Below are 15941 nucleotides of genomic sequence, written 5' to 3'. Positions count from 1 at the left end.
GAACCGGGGGGACCCCGCACCCCCCCGCACACGGTGTGTGCGCACCCCCGGTGGGACACGGTGACACACCGTCCATCTGGCGGTTCCCGCACGCACACACAGCCCGATCCTCACGCACACTCACGTGTTGTGCTCTCGCACTGGTGCACACGCAGCCCCGTGCATCGCACAATGCACACACGCACTCCTGGGGTTCTCCTTTTTGGAAGAATCCCATTAGGAACAGGACTGGATCCAGACAGGGAAGGCTGGAGGCTGCTGGCCAGAGCAGGGTGACCAGTGCCCGCTGGCCCCAGTGTGGGGAATACAAAGCCGGCCATGGCAGAGCTGCCTGTGGAGCCATTCTGCAGCTTCTCCCGCAGCACCTGTCCCCAGCGAGGGCTGTCAGCCTGCAGGGACTGACTGTGAGGACAGTGCGAGAGTGCCCTGCTGCTCTGTCCAGGAGACCGCCCGTGGTTAACAATGAACATCTCCCAGCACACCCAGCAGCGAGAGCAGCATAGTCTTTGTTACACCCCTTCCACTGGTGTCCAGCTTTGGGACGTCACTCCGGGGTTGGTCACACACAGCGAGAATCCTGGGACAGATGGTTTCAGGATAAGCCCTGCCATATCAGTGCTGGGACAACCTCCCTTCCTATCAGGTGTGGAAGCAACTGGGCCCAGGAAAGCTGGAGTGGGTCTTTGGGAACAGGGGCCCCAGAGAGAGGCATCCACAAGCTCTTTCCAAAAGCACTTTTCAGGCAGTGCTCAATCTCTGATGGGAAGATCAGGATGGATAGAGAGACGACAGGGACAGTGCCCTGTCCCAAGGTACCCCAGGGGACTCACTCCAAACCCGTGCTGCCATCCTGCCATCGCTGGCTGAGTCCTGTGGTCCTGGCTCTCCTACCATCAGCCTGTGAGCCACTCTTGGGACACACCTTTCTGGGTGTCATAAGCCCTGCTCCCTTGCAGTGATAAAGCTGGCTGTGATTTCCAGCCCACAGCCTGTGCCCAGGACATGGTCCCAGAGCAGCAGCAGAGCAGGACACATGGGGCATGGCAGAGCAAGCTGGCAGCTGAGCAAGGAGCCCTGTGCTAGGCCCTGGCCCCAGGGAGGAGTGGAGTGGAGGAGATGCAGCCCTTGCAGGGGCGGAGGACGGCGGCAGTGAGCGCAGCCGCCTGCTTTTGTCACACTGTCCTTTGTCCCAGGCACGTGGCACCAAGCGCAGGGAATTGCAGCCATCCGGAGAGCAGGGATGGGGTCGAGTGATCTGGAATGGCGGCAGAGCCCGTCTGAACTTTCAGGAGGGTTTTCCAGCTGCGGTGGCGAGGGCACACATTGTGTGGCTGTACCTCTGCCCTGCTCGCTGGCACAGGTGGGTGAACAGCCAGCTACAGCCTGTGGCAACTCCTGCTTCCTTATCACGCTGGGCAGGTGGTGATGGGGTGGTGCTGGTTGGAACTGCTGAGCTGTGGGACAGCACGGGGTCCCCAGTGTCACACAGCCCTGCCACCAGCAGCCACCCACTGGGGCCACTCTCCTGCCACATATCCAGGGCTAAAACACCCCGTGTTTTCCAGTAAGCTGGCCAGCTGTTCCTGTCTACATGATCCCATCTGGCTTTGCCAGAAACAGGTTGGGTTGCCCTGAGCAGCTCTCCCTGGCAGGGGGTTCCCCAGGCACCAGCAAATCCCACATCCAAGGAAAGTCTCTGTGTTGCCCAGGGTTTTCTATGGACAAGCGGGACAGAGCTCCGGTGCCAGTGGCATTTTGCGTGCCCCTGGCAGGCGTGGATGGCTGGCCAGGGCAAGGGCCTGGAGCCGGGCTGGGAGGGGAAGCATCTGTTTTGCAGCACCGCGGGGTTCCCTAAATAGGTCACTGCATTTTTATAGTCTCTTGGATCTAGAAAAACCAGTTGTTCCGGACAACCTGCGGACCCGCCAGCATCATCAGCTCCTCAGGCACTCACCACTGTGCCCCCAGGTCCTTGGACACCTGCCCCAGCAGCACTGTGAGCAGGGCCAGGAGCTGGGGGGGCTCACAGCAGCCTGAGCCATATCGGGGTCCTGTTCTCTGCTGAGAGTGACCCATCCCCGGCTATGCCCGGTGTGGGCTGTGCATGGCATGCTTTCCCCCCACCTCGCCCCTGGCTTGGGGTGGCTGCCAGCTCCAGGCTTTGCTCTGGGGTGGTTTTCAGCCAGAAACAGTTTTCCTGTTGCAGGGGGAGGCAGGTCCCTGTGTGGGGTGCAGAGGGGTGTGCAGTGCCACCCACCCGCAGTACACCCGCATGCGCCGATGGTGTCCCATCCTGCTCGGGCTGAGCTCTCCCTCTAGTGGCACCAGGCTCCTGCCAAAGCCTCCACACTCTGGGGTGGCCGGAGCCGTGACCAGGGCATATCCGAGGGGCTGGAGTGAGCTGGAGGGCGAGCTGGAAGCTGACCTCTCCCCTCAGCCAGGATGCCCACAGCAGGTGCACAGGGAGGGTGCTGGGAATGCTTCGCAGGAGCATCCCACCACCAGCCCTCCATTTTGGCATCCTTGCAGAGGGCAGGTGGTCCTGCCCTTCCCATTCCCTGACCCAAATTTGCTGGGATGTGGTGGCACAGTCACCTGGCGTGCCAGGCCTTGGGGGTGCAGCCCCACGGCTCTGTGTCACGGTGATCCCCCCAGTGACACCAATCCCATCCCTATCCCCATCCCGCAGCAGCCAGCGAGGGGAAGGACCCGCGCAAACCCCAGCTTCCCCCGTCAGGGCAGTGCCCTGCCCGCAGCAGGGGTCTCCCAGAACCCCGCTGAGCCCCACGAGGCCCGTCTGGTCGGGTGCCCCCCCGCCGCGCGTCCCCGCAGGGTCCCCCGGGCCGGGCGCCAGGCCATGCCGCAGGCAGCGCTGACGGGGCGCTTTGTTTTGTGCGGCCGCGGCTGCCCAGCGGGGAGACAAAAGGGGCAGTCAGACGCGGGCGAGCATTGTGCCGGCAGCCATGCGCTGAGGCAGCAGCCCGCGCCGCCACGCTCGCCTCGTGACCCCCGACGGCCCGGGCTGTGCCCGCCATGGTGCCCCAGGGCCTGCGGTGCCCGCCCCACGGGAGCCCCGCATGAGAAGGGGGCTGTGGGGCTGGTGGCGGTGGTCACCGCAGGGCCGAGGCCTCCCCAAGGTCATGGCAGGCGTCCTGGGTGTGGGGTTGTGGTTGTGGCAGCGCTGTGTGGAGCCCTGGGGCTCGGCGTGGCTGTGGGGACGTGTCTGCCAGGGCCACGCCAGTTCTCCCCTCCAGCCTCCCTCGCCGGTGATGGGAGGAGGGTGTTCACACCAACGCGGTGATGGGGAACACACCTTGGCTGGTGAGGCACAGGGACAGTGCCTGGTAGACACTCCCCCGTGAGCCCACCGCCAGCGGGGTCTCATGGGGAGGTGTCCCCACGGTGCCAACTGGCGCCAGGGCCAGGCCAGCCCCCAGGCTCACCCCGTGACGGCGCGGTGCATTGCCCCTGGAAAATGCCAGCGCGGTCAAATCGTTGAGTCATTTGTGCCCAAGATTATCTGTGCAAACAGCCGCCCCGATTATTTTTTTTTTTTATTATCAAATTTTTTTTCTTTTTCCCTAAGAATGTGGCTCAGACCATGGGGATGAGCAGCTGAAATCTCTGGGGATCAGCAGGACAATGCCAGAGCAAGCATTGTGCTGACGGCTCTGCAAACGCTGGCACCGGTTCCCGGCCAGCAGTACCCTATAAAAGCTGAGCCGCTGAAGTAGGCAAACATTACATGGGCGAAGCAGCAGTAACCGCCTGAGCTAGGTGAGTCCTGGACCGATGCGCACCTCTCCCACCTCACCCCTCTGCTGCCAGCCGGCTGGGCAGACACCCTTCCTCCTGCCTGGTGGCAAAAGACACCCAGAGGGACCATCGCTGTTTCCCATGGCATAAGACAGGCTCACATGTCCCCACTGGCAGCCGGGGGGGGGGGTGAGAGCCCCTCTACAAGAGGGCACCCCACTCCTGGCACCCACCGGCATGGCACGCTGGTTGGCATCTCCCACCATTAGCCAGGGCTGTCCATGGGAGCCCACTGTGCCTCCCAAGGGACACTGGGCAGGGAGAGGGGAGCAGGCGGGTCTGTTGGACACTGCCAGGCACAGGGCAGCCCCTGCCCCCCGCAGCTCCCTGCTCTGGCTCAGGGGTGCTTTTCCTAGCGGTGGTCTGGCCTCGGGGAAGGAGAAAGGGGGATCGGGCACTGTGCCCTGGTGGGCACGCAGGCTCCGTGCCATGGCCGGGAGGAGGGAAGGGGCACCGCAGCAGTGAGAAGGGAGCACCCTGCTTTGGATGTGTCCCACAGCCCCCTACTGTGCCCCCTTCCCCATCCTTGGGCTGGCAGGAGGGTGTCGCTGAGACTGGTGTGGCTTGTCCCCAGCAGTGGGGCAGCTGTCCTTGAACAGGCGCTGTGGGTAGTGGGCACAGGGCCGTCCCCCAGCCTCGCGAGCGGGCAGCAGGGGTGCACAGGAACATGCTGCAGTAAAAAATGGCTTTTCCTTCTTTCTCCAGACACCGATCCAGCAGCAAAGATGGCTCAGACAAACCCTCTGCCTGTTCCCATGGGCCCGTGGAAGGTACGTCCTTGCATCCCCTGTATTTTGCCTTTCCCTGTGTGCAGGTAGGGAACAGGGAGAAGGGCAAAGCCCATCCTCCAGGGCCAGGAAAGTTGCACAGCGGGCAGTGAGGCAGGGACAAGCACAGGAAACAGGCACCCCTGTTCTCTGCCCATGGGAATGTGCCCTGCCTGCTCAAATACCTCCCGGGTGTTTTTCATAAGGGTCTTCACAGCATCCCGGGCCAGCTGTGCCCTGCTCTTACCAGGCATCCGGTGACAGGCAGTTACAGAGTCCCCAAAAGCCACCGGCTGTTGTTCACTCTCCCCTGTCCATGCAGACAGGGTGAGCAGTGGGCACTGTGGAGCAAGGTGGGGAGCAGCCCCGAGGGGTCTGGCAAAAGCCCCAGGGCCATAGGTCGAGGAAGGAGTCGAGAGGGAGAGGAGAAACACGTGCACAAGTGAGAAGCATCCCGTCGAAGCCTGGAGCTGTCGCGGGAGAGGAGAGCGCCAGCCGCAGCCCCCCGGGGAGGTGCCCCTCGCCCTTTCCCCCGTTAATCCTCTTTGCCCTAGAGCGTTCGGAGCCGAGGCCGGGAGAACCGCCAGCCACAGCCCTGCCACCCGCCCGTCCCAGAACGGCTCCGCTCCTCTCTCCGGACGGCACCGCTGCCCCGGGAACTGATCTCCGCAGGGGTGAGCAGGAGAGCGGAGCGGGGGCCAGCCTGCGGCTCCCCCGACACCAAGGCAGGGCGTCGCGGGGCCAGCAGTGCAGGGACGTGGAGGCGTGCGGGGCTGTGTCCCAGCCCAGAGGGGTGCCCAATGCAGCCTTCGCTGGCTCTCTCCCTGACGGAGCCACCCTCCGTCTCCAAGAGGCGCTGAATTGCCTGGGGCCACTGCCGGGCAGTTTCCAACTCGGCAGCTCGTTCTCCGTTCCAGATCACCGTGTACGACCAAGAAAACTTCCAGGGCAAGAGGATGGAGTTCACTTCGGCCTGTCCAAACATCATGGAATGTGGCTTCGACAACATCCGCTCCCTGAAGGTGGAATGTGGCGCGTGAGTACCCAGCTGCCATGGAGGGGGTGCTTTCCCAGGCGGGCTGGCTGGGAGAGGGGTGCCCAAGCGTGGAGTGGGACCAGCTGTCCCCGCTCTGCTTGGCTGGAGCCAAGCACCACAGCCAAGGGAAGCCAGGCATGGGGGGATCCCACCCTGCCAGGGCAGAGCAGCCAGCTCCGGGAAGCACTGATAGAGGGAGAGGGCCAGAGGACAGTGGCAACACCTTTGGCATCATCCAAAACTGCCTCCCGCAGTGTTGGAATAGTCAGGTTTGGAGCTGCCCGAGGATGCAGCAAGGGTCAGTGCTCAGTGAGTGGCTCTTGAGCTTAGCCTGGTCCCCATCCTGTCTGTGTAACCCCACGAAGCACCAGCCCTAGAGAACCACCTCTCACCCCAGGGCCCTGCCCTCCTTTGCCCTAGGCTTTCCCTGCACTGCACAGCTCCCAGGGCCAGGGCAGAACCCTCCCGCAGCTTCTCCAGTCCTGAGAGGGGTAGAGAGCAGAGCCAGGCTTCTCCCTGCACACGGGAATCTTCCCTGGCACAGGCAAGGCACCTCCCGAGCAGCTCAGGGAGGCCGTGTGTCGGGAGCGGTCCCCCGCGGTGCACATCCCTCCGGGGCGGGGAGCAGACGAGCTAGATTTGTGCTGCTATCTTTAGGACGTGTAATGCTAATGGGATTACAGCAGCATGCGTGCTCACGCCGTAATCAGCTCCCTGCTCCAGTTGACATGTTCCTAATCAGGCTGCTCACCTTGCACAGGGCAGGCTGGCTGCAGGACATGGCACTGGGGCTCAGTGGCAAGAAACCCTCGACACCCCAGCTCAGGCCCTCTGGACCCTTTGTACCCCATCAGCAAGGGATCCATGCACTGAACAGCCCATGCCACCCACCTTCCAACCCCCAGCCCAGGCTCTGTCCCCAGTCTCCTTAAGGGGACATCCCCACCCTGGAGACAGGCAGGTGCTGTGTGGGCAGCACCAGGGCTTGCAAAATGTGTTCTGCAGGGTGGAGGCATCCCACTCACCTCTCCTTGTTTGCTTTCAGCGAAGGCAGAAAGGGGAAAGGCCATAGGTCCCTGCTCTCTGCTCAGAGCCAGATGGGCTCTGCCTGCTTTGGACATCAGGAATTCAGGTCTTTTCAGCAGTGTCAGGTTGTAATTGGGAAACAAGTAAGAAATGAGGCCTTTGGGAGAGAAGGGCAGCTGGGGCATCCTGAAGCGATGCTGGTCTGCATAAATAACGACAGAGCAGCCAGGGGGAGAACCACCTGTGCAGGATGGGCCCCAGGATCTCCCCATCTCCCACTGCAGCCGGGCATGCTGTGGGGGTGCCTCCCCAGCACCAGATGCAGTTTCACACTCCCTGGGTTCTCTGCCCACATCCAGCACCGCTTCCCCTCCTCCCAACCTGTGGGCAGAGGCCAGACCCCAACCTCCTCCTTGCACCTACATCCTGCCCCTGTGCTAGCTCCAAGCAGGAGCCCCTGAGCTGCCGCAGGAAGCCCTGGCAGCCCTCGCTCTGTTTTTGCAGCTGGGTCGGTTATGAGCACACCGGCTTCTGTGGGCAGCAGTTCATCCTGGAGAGGGGAGAGTACCCGCGCTGGGACGCCTGGAGCGGCAGGAACCCCAAACACATTGAGCGCCTGATGTCCTTCCGCCCCGTCTGCTCCGCTGTGAGTGTCCCACGGGCCTCTGGTTCCGTTAAAATGTCCCAGGCCATGGCAGTGAGGTTAGGAAGGGAAAATACAGCTATGCCAGGGGCAGGCTCAGTGTTTCCCCCCAGTCCCAGCAGGATTTGCTCCTTCTGTCCTGTTTATTTTAAAGTTTTTGAGGGAATTTCTGGGCAAGCCTTACATGACCAGAGCTAGGGGACAGCCAGTCTGAGACAGTAGCTGTGGCATAGCTGACACCTCCCAGCCACCCAGAAAACTCCAAGCAGCCAGGGTCTGAACACCTCCCTCTCCAGGAAACCCTCTGGGTAATGCTGTAGGGAGTGACAGCCCTGCCATTCCCACCCATGCTGGGGCAGGAGCACCACCTCCCCCTCAGCCCCTGCTCTCCCCCTCAGAATCACAAGGAATCCAAGATCACCATTTTCGAGAAAGACAACTTCATCGGCCGCCAGTGGGAGATTGCTGATGACTACCCCTCGCTGCAGGCCATGGGCTGGGCCAACAACGAAGTGGGCTCCATGAAGATCCAGTGCGGCGCGTAAGTGACGGGCCAAGGACCAGGAGCAGCAGGACAATCCGCTGCCATCGCTGTGCCACCACGGTGGGAGGGGGACACCCTGTAACCCCCCTGCTTACCTCTGTCCTTTTCTTCCAGCTGGGTGTGCTACCAGTATCCCGGGTACCGCGGCTACCAGTACGTCCTGGAGTTTGACCACCACGGTGGAGACTACAAGCACTGGAGAGAGTGGGGTTCGCACGCCCAGACCTCCCAGATCCAATCCATCAGGCGTGTCCAGCAGTAGCTCCCCAACTTCCCAGTACATCTCTGCAAGGTTTCGAAAGCTCACCGGCTCCCTCTTGGTGCTAATACTCCCCTCCCGAAATAACCACCCCCTCTTGTACTACCACTGCTTATGGAACAACACTCCCAAAACGGTACCAATCGCCACAATTGCCAATAAATGTGACTGAAAGAAAAAGATAAGACAGCTTGGTGTGTGTTTGCTGTTGTGTGTTTGGGACTGAGGTTGCACACCCTCATCCCAGGAGCGGGGACCAGACTCTTTCCTGCTTACTTTAAGCTGGGCTGAAGCGTGGCAGGGCTCACACTGAGGGAGATTCAGACCTCCACTGTTGCACAGAAACACTTGGTTTTTTCCCTGCCTGCTCTCTCCTTCCCCTGACAAGGTAAAGGACACCTGGACTCTGCCCCACTGAGCCATACCATCCACGTACACACAGCTTGTGGGCTCTGTGGCCAGCACAGCCAGGCCTCTGGGATCTAAACCCAGGCTGCTCCCCGAAAACGCAAAAAAGAAAGTCACACTGACACCCACAAACTTTAAAATTTTTATTCAACAATTTACATCACTTATTGTCTGTCTTAACGTATTCGATCTACACAAATTTCTTTTTTTTTTCCTGATAAAATAATAAAATTTGGATAAATTTTGAAGACCTGTTGGTGCAGAATAAACAAAATTTCAGGTAAGGTTGGTTTTTTTTTCTTTTTTTTTCTTTTTTCAAAACATATAGTGTGAAGTATGACATCATTGGTAAAGATACATCATGCCATTACAGCTCATGGACATTACCTATCCTTACAGTCCGTGACATCACCCACACCAGCGCAAGGGGCTGTGCCAGACACAGCTACAGCAGGTTTTACACTAAACTCCTCTAGCCACCCTCTCACCACCAGGAAAATGCCTACGCTTTTCCAGCTGGGCACACAGAGTGCATTCACCTAATTGGAAAATACCGGGGAGGGGAGAAGGAAACACAGACTACCTTTACCGACCCGTGTGGTCGCACACTACAACATCGACACCAAAGAGGGGCTGCCCCTCTCTGCAGGTCAGAGGTAATTCAGCTCCTGAGCAGGTAGAGCACAACCCCTCGCAGCGATTTGAATACAAACCAGGAACAAAATGAGAACTTATTGAAGGGGAAGGGGGGCAGGAGAGGAGACAGACCCCACCCGGCTCTGCCTGCAGGGATCTCTCCGGCCCCAGCTCGCAGTCGCAGTCGAAGCGCGTGGTTGTGTTTTGCACCGCCCTTAACACTGAAATATTCAGGGAAGGGAGAGAGAGGGGCATCAGTCCCCCCAGTAAACAAGTTGAGGACCTTCAGAGGCTCGGAAGCCTCTGAAGGTGTGTAAGTACACGTGTGATGGTAGATAGAAAAGCAGCCCTGTTCTGTATGAAAAAAAGCTGTCAAGTTAGTACAAATTTCTGCCATGGCGAAGGGAACAGGAAGAGAAAGCTGTCAGGGTCCTTCTCCTGTCACAAAATCCCAACTCTCCCGCACACAGGCTCTGGGCTAAGCAACATGTTTCCAAAGGTGGTACCTGCAACCCAACGCACCCAACGCATGAAAACAAAAACAAAATAAAGCTCTCACCCCCAAGGCTGGAGGGAACCCTGTCTCCACTCCAGCCCCGCAGTGGGATAGTGAGGAACCCTGTCCCTCCTGCCTCACAGTGGGAATACACAGCGGTAGGATTCCTCTTGGTTCATTTTGTCATTAGAAGCCTCGAGTTTGCCCACACCACCGGCCTGCAGCGCAGTGGACTGGTCTCCATCCCCTCCCCAAAGCTGCTTTGCGTGGGGGCTCCCTGTCCCCATGGGGACACTGGCGGGTGCCGTCACCACGCTCTCCCCAAAAAGGGCACTGGTTCATCTGACAGTACAAAGTGTATCCAAAACACAAGCCAGCACACCCCACTCCCTCTGATTCAATTACTAAAGTAGGCTCTTTAAAATAAAAAAATAATATATATATTTATATAGCTATACAGAGAGATACAGAGAAAGCAAAGGAGAGAGAAAGGCTACTAAAAAAATCAAGAAGCGCCAGTTTTCTGCTACAGCTGTCAGCAAAGAACTGTCACCTTACATCATACCCTCTGAGATGGTGAAGAGAATGGAGGCAATGACAGCACAGGAATGCAAAAGAGGGCAGATAAGTCACTTCTGGTAATGAGACACAAATTAAACTTTCAAAACATGTGCATAGCTTTATTCATCTGCTTCAAACTAACCTTTTCACGGAGCTTCAGTGAAACCCGAGTGTGCAAAATGCATTTCTAAAAAATAATGCAAGCAAGCTTTCACATTTACTGTGGCAGAAGTACAGAAAGACTCGGACAGAATCATCACACACTGGGGCGGGAGATGGAAGCACAGCCCTCTCCCTCTGATTCAATTACTAAAGTAGGCTCTTTAAAATAAAAAAATAATATATATATTTATATAGCTATACAGAGAGATACAGAGAAAGCAAAGGAGAGAGAAAGGCTACTAAAAAAATCAAGAAGCGCCAGTTTTCTGCTACAGCTGTCAGCAAAGAACTGTCACCTTACATCATACCCTCTGAGATGGTGAAGAGAATGGAGGCAATGACAGCACAGGAATGCAAAAGAGGGCAGATAAGTCACTTCTGGTAATGAGACACAAATTAAACTTTCAAAACATGTGCATAGCTTTATTCATCTGCTTCAAACTAACCTTTTCACGGAGCTTCAGTGAAACCCGAGTGTGCAAAATGCATTTCTAAAAAATAATGCAAGCAAGCTTTCACATTTACTGTGGCAGAAGTACAGAAAGACTCGGACAGAATCATCACACACTGGGGCGGGAGATGGAGAACCCAGAATTGCACAGCTTGGAGTTCTGAGTCACTGACTGCAAACACAAGCGTTTGGATTTCGCTAACTTCAAGCAAGGCATGTTGACTTCTCCTTTACAAAAAAATACTCATAAACCCCACAGAAACAAGAACCACAACCTGGCAGGGAATAAATCCCCTGGATAATGTGATCATGGTGCCACAGGGAGCCTGAACTCCAGCAAAGCTAGTTCCAGAGCTTAGCTTGTTTTGGCTCTGCAGGAACACCATGGCAATGCTGATTTTTTGTCCGCAGAAGAGCAAAGCAGCTTTTCTTTCTCTCCCTCCCATTCCCCTCCGAAGTCACAGGTGCCACTGCACAGGACTTCATCCCCAAACTAAGACAGCCACTACACAGGCTGGAGTCCAGGTCTCATTTCGATCCAAAGGGTCACCAGGACACCAAGGAACCCTCGACTGTGGATGGGGAGTGGCCCTCCCAGCCACGTCCCCAGCTCACACCCCATCACCTCTCTCCAGAAAGACTTAAGCACACATGCAAGGCACATTGAGTCAGATGTACACACACACCTGGGTGTGTAAAAGAGCAAACGCTGGCCAAAAAAGAAATAAATTGATGCTGAATAAACTAACTAAACAGGTAGAGAGCTCTGGCCTATGTATTTGCAGACTATTTTCCAGGCAGTTGTAATCCCCAAGTGTTTTTCCTACGTGACTTTAGACCTTCCTTACTCTTCCCTCACTTTGCAGAGAGGTACTTTATATTCCTAAAGGATCTTCTATAAATAGTCAAGTAAATTCCCTTTCTTCCCTCCAGTAAACTCCTCCTCCAGGGTACACATCCCCCACCACGATGCAGGCGTGACCCATAAAGAGAAGAGGTTCCGGACCTGCCTGTGCCTCATGGCAGCACCTTGATGCAGTGAGACCTCCCTCCACTGCTCCCTAAGCCTTTCACTGGCAGGTTTTGGCTGGCTGGATGGCTTCGCCTTGCTTTTTTCTTGGAAAACATCTGACCCCGGGCACCAAGCGCTCCCCAGGTGGAGAAGGAGCCGGTGGGTCTCCAGCACTGGGGTAAGGGCAGGACGGAGGCCACGCAATCCTTAATACTGCTGGTTAACTTCACATTGAGATAAAGCATTCAAAAGATCTTTTTGTAGAGATGAGCAATTTCCTTCTATAGGTAAATTCAAATAGAAAACAAATATATTAAAACCGGAGACGAGACAAGAGCTGACTGAGGTTTTTCTACCTTACAAGTTACCCAGGCACCTTTCCCGCACCACCGGCCATGAAGGAAGGAGAAGCTGAAAACCTCAGGGATTTGCACTACCCTTCCAATAGCAGCTTGAGAAAAGGAAGGAGAGGAAAAGAAAAAAAAAAAAAAAAAAGCACAGTGTTCTCTCAAAGTTAAAGAGTTCTCCTTTGCTTGCGTTTGCATAGAAATTCCCATAGGTCAGCACCAAAATCAGGTCCACCCCTGTCCTACACCCCGGCTCCCCCAGTTCCTACACTCTCCCAGTTTAGTGGCTGTGTTACAGGAGGGTTCAACTATCCGCAGAGGAACTACATGGTCATGTTAAAAAACAAAACAACAAAAACGAAAAACAAAAGTGCATCACACATTCTTGATTTTCAGGGTTACTTATAGCAGCAGCATCAGCATTAATCCAAGACAATGAACAGTTGTAGATTCGTTCTTAAATGCAGCAACACTTAATGAAATGTCTTCGGGGAAGGGCATAAGAGGGTCCTTCTCAAAAGGATAAAAATGAAAATTAGACTATTCAATATGGACAAAAAGGAGATAAAACAAAAATTAAAGACACCATCTTATTTACATTAAAAAAAAACATTCTTGTTAAAATATCTTTACAACACCTAAGCAAAAAAATATGTATTTTAAGAATAAAGCAGAAACTCCTAAAGCAGTATCCATTTTTGGAACCCTTATTTAGCACCTGAGGAAAGACCATATGGAAAGCAGACAGGTTGGGGGGTTTTTTTTGTTGCTTTTTGTTTGTTTTTTTAGAAAACTGTAAGTTGTGTTTTGCTAAATGTTCAGAAGTTTGCAGTACACAAGTTTCATACCACAGAAAGAAATGAGCAATTCTTTTTTTTTGTTGTTTGTTTCCTTCTTTTTCAAGATACTCTAGTCATTAATAAGGCTGTAGAAAAGGGACACTGCTATCCTACAAAATGGCTTTAGAGCTCTGGACACTTTGTACGAAGCCTTCTGATTAACAGTCAAGATAAATCCAGGTCAGCAGCATCCCCTGATCAGGGCACAGGCAGGACTCTTGCTCCAGTCCCAGCACAGGGAGTGGGCTCATGCCCAGGACACGAGGCCACCACAGGGGTCTTTCACCTCCCCCGACATCCACAGCTCCACTCTGCTGTTGCTGAGCAATGCCACTTTAGAAGATCTCAGGCAGGACAGAGGAGCCAGCCTGACCCTGGGCTGTAACATGTACTGGGCAAACCTCTAAAGCTCTGTAATCCCTGGAAGGCAGCACATGGAGATCTCCTTCCCACCAGCCCAGGTTCCTGCTTCCCAGCTGTGTGCACTAGGGTTTTCCCACATGGAAAAACGCTCTGGCGATGGCCAAAGCCAGAATTACTCTGGCTTTCTTGGCTACTCCACCACACCAGCCCTTCTCCTGCCTTACACCCCGGTGTGAAAACGTGCAGCAGCTTTAAAGTGGGTGAATCCTTGTTCTCTCCCCTCCTGACCTCAACCAGCTCCCTTGTAAACAGCCTCTGTAAGGAAAACAAATCACGACGGATGGATGGACAGAAAAGTCTTGTAGGGATGAGAGGGTGAGACTCCTGAAAGCTTGGGACACCACAGCAACTTACTGAATCAAAACTGGACACAAAGGAAAACTACCAGCAGTTCTGGCTGTGAATGCCATCGCTCCCACATGTCCCTGACATCACCCACTGGCCACTTGGGAAAGGACACTATGGTGCTACCATAATGCTCTCTTGAAGGTGAAAGCACTAATTACACACACAACTGGGAGGACAACTTCCAGCTCTTCTTTTTTTCCTAGCAGGAAGCAATTTTCCTTTCCATTTAGCTGGCTGGTTCACCCATCACCCGCTCCCAGCTGCCAGCCTCACAACCTAGTGAGAATTGGGTTTCTTTCCACATTTCAAAGAAGTTCACAGCAGCTATGAAAGGCAAAAAGTGGGATTTACTAGCTCAGAAAGGTTTGAAGTGGGTTAGTGACAGAATCCACGCCCTGGACCTACCCACTGGTCAGACATAGGAGATTTCTAACAGGTTTCACAGAGGATCGAAGTGGGTTTAAACCAAAACCAAACTCCAAGCAAAGCTTGAAAGCCATTGCTTTGCCAACCCACCAGATGGGTGGAGTGGGAGAGAGCAGACACTGAAGGCCCCAAACCACTGTCATGGAGCAGTTGTTAAATCACCTCTTGGAGCAAAAGGAACATGATGTCCACCAAAGAGCACGCAGATCCCAAGCTGGATCTGGCTGGCACCACACACTCCCGTCGCTATTACACAAGACCCTGTACAAGAGACACCCAGAAGAACCTGCTGGCAGAAAAGGAGAGGTGGGGAATGACCAGAGGAGAAAGGAGACAGCCCCTGCCTGTACAGGAATCCTCACTTCAGTGAACAGGCAGCTTGGAAAGGGAACCAGAGGAAAGGGACTCACAATGGGAAAACGAGAGAGAAGCCTTAACCTGAATTAGTATCTTCATAGCTAATAAAAAAATAGGTCATGATCTCACCCTTAGTGCCGCTTTCCAATACTACACGTACTTAAGGGGTTTTAAAACTTTCTTTACTCAGTGTAATGAAAACAATGGCACAAATAAATACACGCTCGCTCTCCTCACAAGTCAGATGCTCGCACACGCACCGCCGGCCCCTCGCCCCCACAGACACCCTCGGGTGCAGACCCGGGACAGGAGGCTGCTGCTCCCCTTCCCGGGCTGTATTTGGTTTATGCTACAGTACTAATACTCTGAGTCAAACAAAAAAACAAAACAAAATGTGAGACTTATCAGTAACACCTTATCGTTATTTCAATGTGCTAAATTAGTCACAGCTCAATTTCAGTTTGGTTTTTTTTTTCCTTTTTTTTTTTTGTTTTTTTTATAAGTATACACAAAAATAATCAGAAAACAGATTAAATCTTAAGATATTTTTAATAAGTGCTCAGTTAAGAATTGTGTGAGGACTTGGGGAGGACTGCAGACAGCGACAGGGCAAGTTACACGACAGCACAAGGAAGCTCCTTCCATGGCCCTGCCTAGCTCTAGGCAAGTCTATCCCAGAAATACCAGGGAGCCGGAGCTACAGGAGCTCAGAGAGAGGAATTCCTAACTGCTTAGCGCTGAGCACACGCCGTGGAGCTCATGGAGACAGACAGACAGACATCTGAACAGAGGATGGTCACAAATACAGCAGAGAAGGTGCTGCCGAGGGTGTTTCTGGATGGGTCCCGCTGGCGAGGCAAAGCCACAGGGATGAGCATCGGGGGAGATCCAGCCCATCCCACTGCTCGAACTGTGGTTCCCTCAGCATTTCTTTTGCTATTTAGGTGACAGACTGGACTAGGCCAAGATCAGAGTCCTCAAATATTCAGCAAGACTCAGACCTTTCTAGAGACGCAGGGTTAGTGCTGCTCAACTCCTCCATTGCCCCGAGTGTGGACCTGGGGCAGGGGGACAGGACAGCACAGACCCCAGGAAAGCAAAACAGGGTGTTTTTGTCTTTTTTCTTTTTTTCTTTTTTTTTTTTTTTCTTTTTTTTAATGGAACCCAGCCCTTAAGGCGACAAGTGACTACACAAGGCAAATAAATACACAGCAGAGCCTTAAAGCCAGTAAAACAAACTGGAAACTTTGCTATTAGACTTCAACTTTTTGAAAATAATAATAATAAAAAAGAAAAAAAGAACATTTCTTCCACCTTCATTTTCCCAGCCCCACCATCCAGTTTGTTCAACACTTTAAAGCTCAGGAATGCGCCAGCTCTTCAG

General features: G+C 54.4%; 1 protein-coding gene across 1 annotated transcript; it reads left to right on the top strand.

Moving 5' to 3' along the window:
• Positions 1 to 3730: 3730 nt before the first annotated feature.
• Positions 3731 to 8276, top strand: CRYBA1 (crystallin beta A1). The gene is given in 8 exon segments (XM_008634387.2): positions 3731 to 3763; positions 3765 to 3777; positions 4522 to 4586; positions 5138 to 5257; positions 5501 to 5619; positions 7150 to 7291; positions 7687 to 7829; positions 7947 to 8276. Coding segments are annotated over 8 exon segments (768 nt in total). The 5' UTR covers positions 3731 to 3745; the 3' UTR covers positions 8095 to 8276.
• The last annotated feature ends 7665 nt before the right edge of the window (positions 8277 to 15941 follow it).

This window comes from Corvus brachyrhynchos, unplaced genomic scaffold (genome assembly GCF_000691975.1).
Source record: "Corvus brachyrhynchos isolate BGI_N302 unplaced genomic scaffold, ASM69197v1 scaffold145, whole genome shotgun sequence".
Taxonomy (NCBI): Eukaryota; Metazoa; Chordata; class Aves; order Passeriformes; family Corvidae; genus Corvus; species Corvus brachyrhynchos.
Note: the sequence above shows the minus strand (reverse complement) of the source record. Positions and strands in the feature narration are given on the sequence as shown.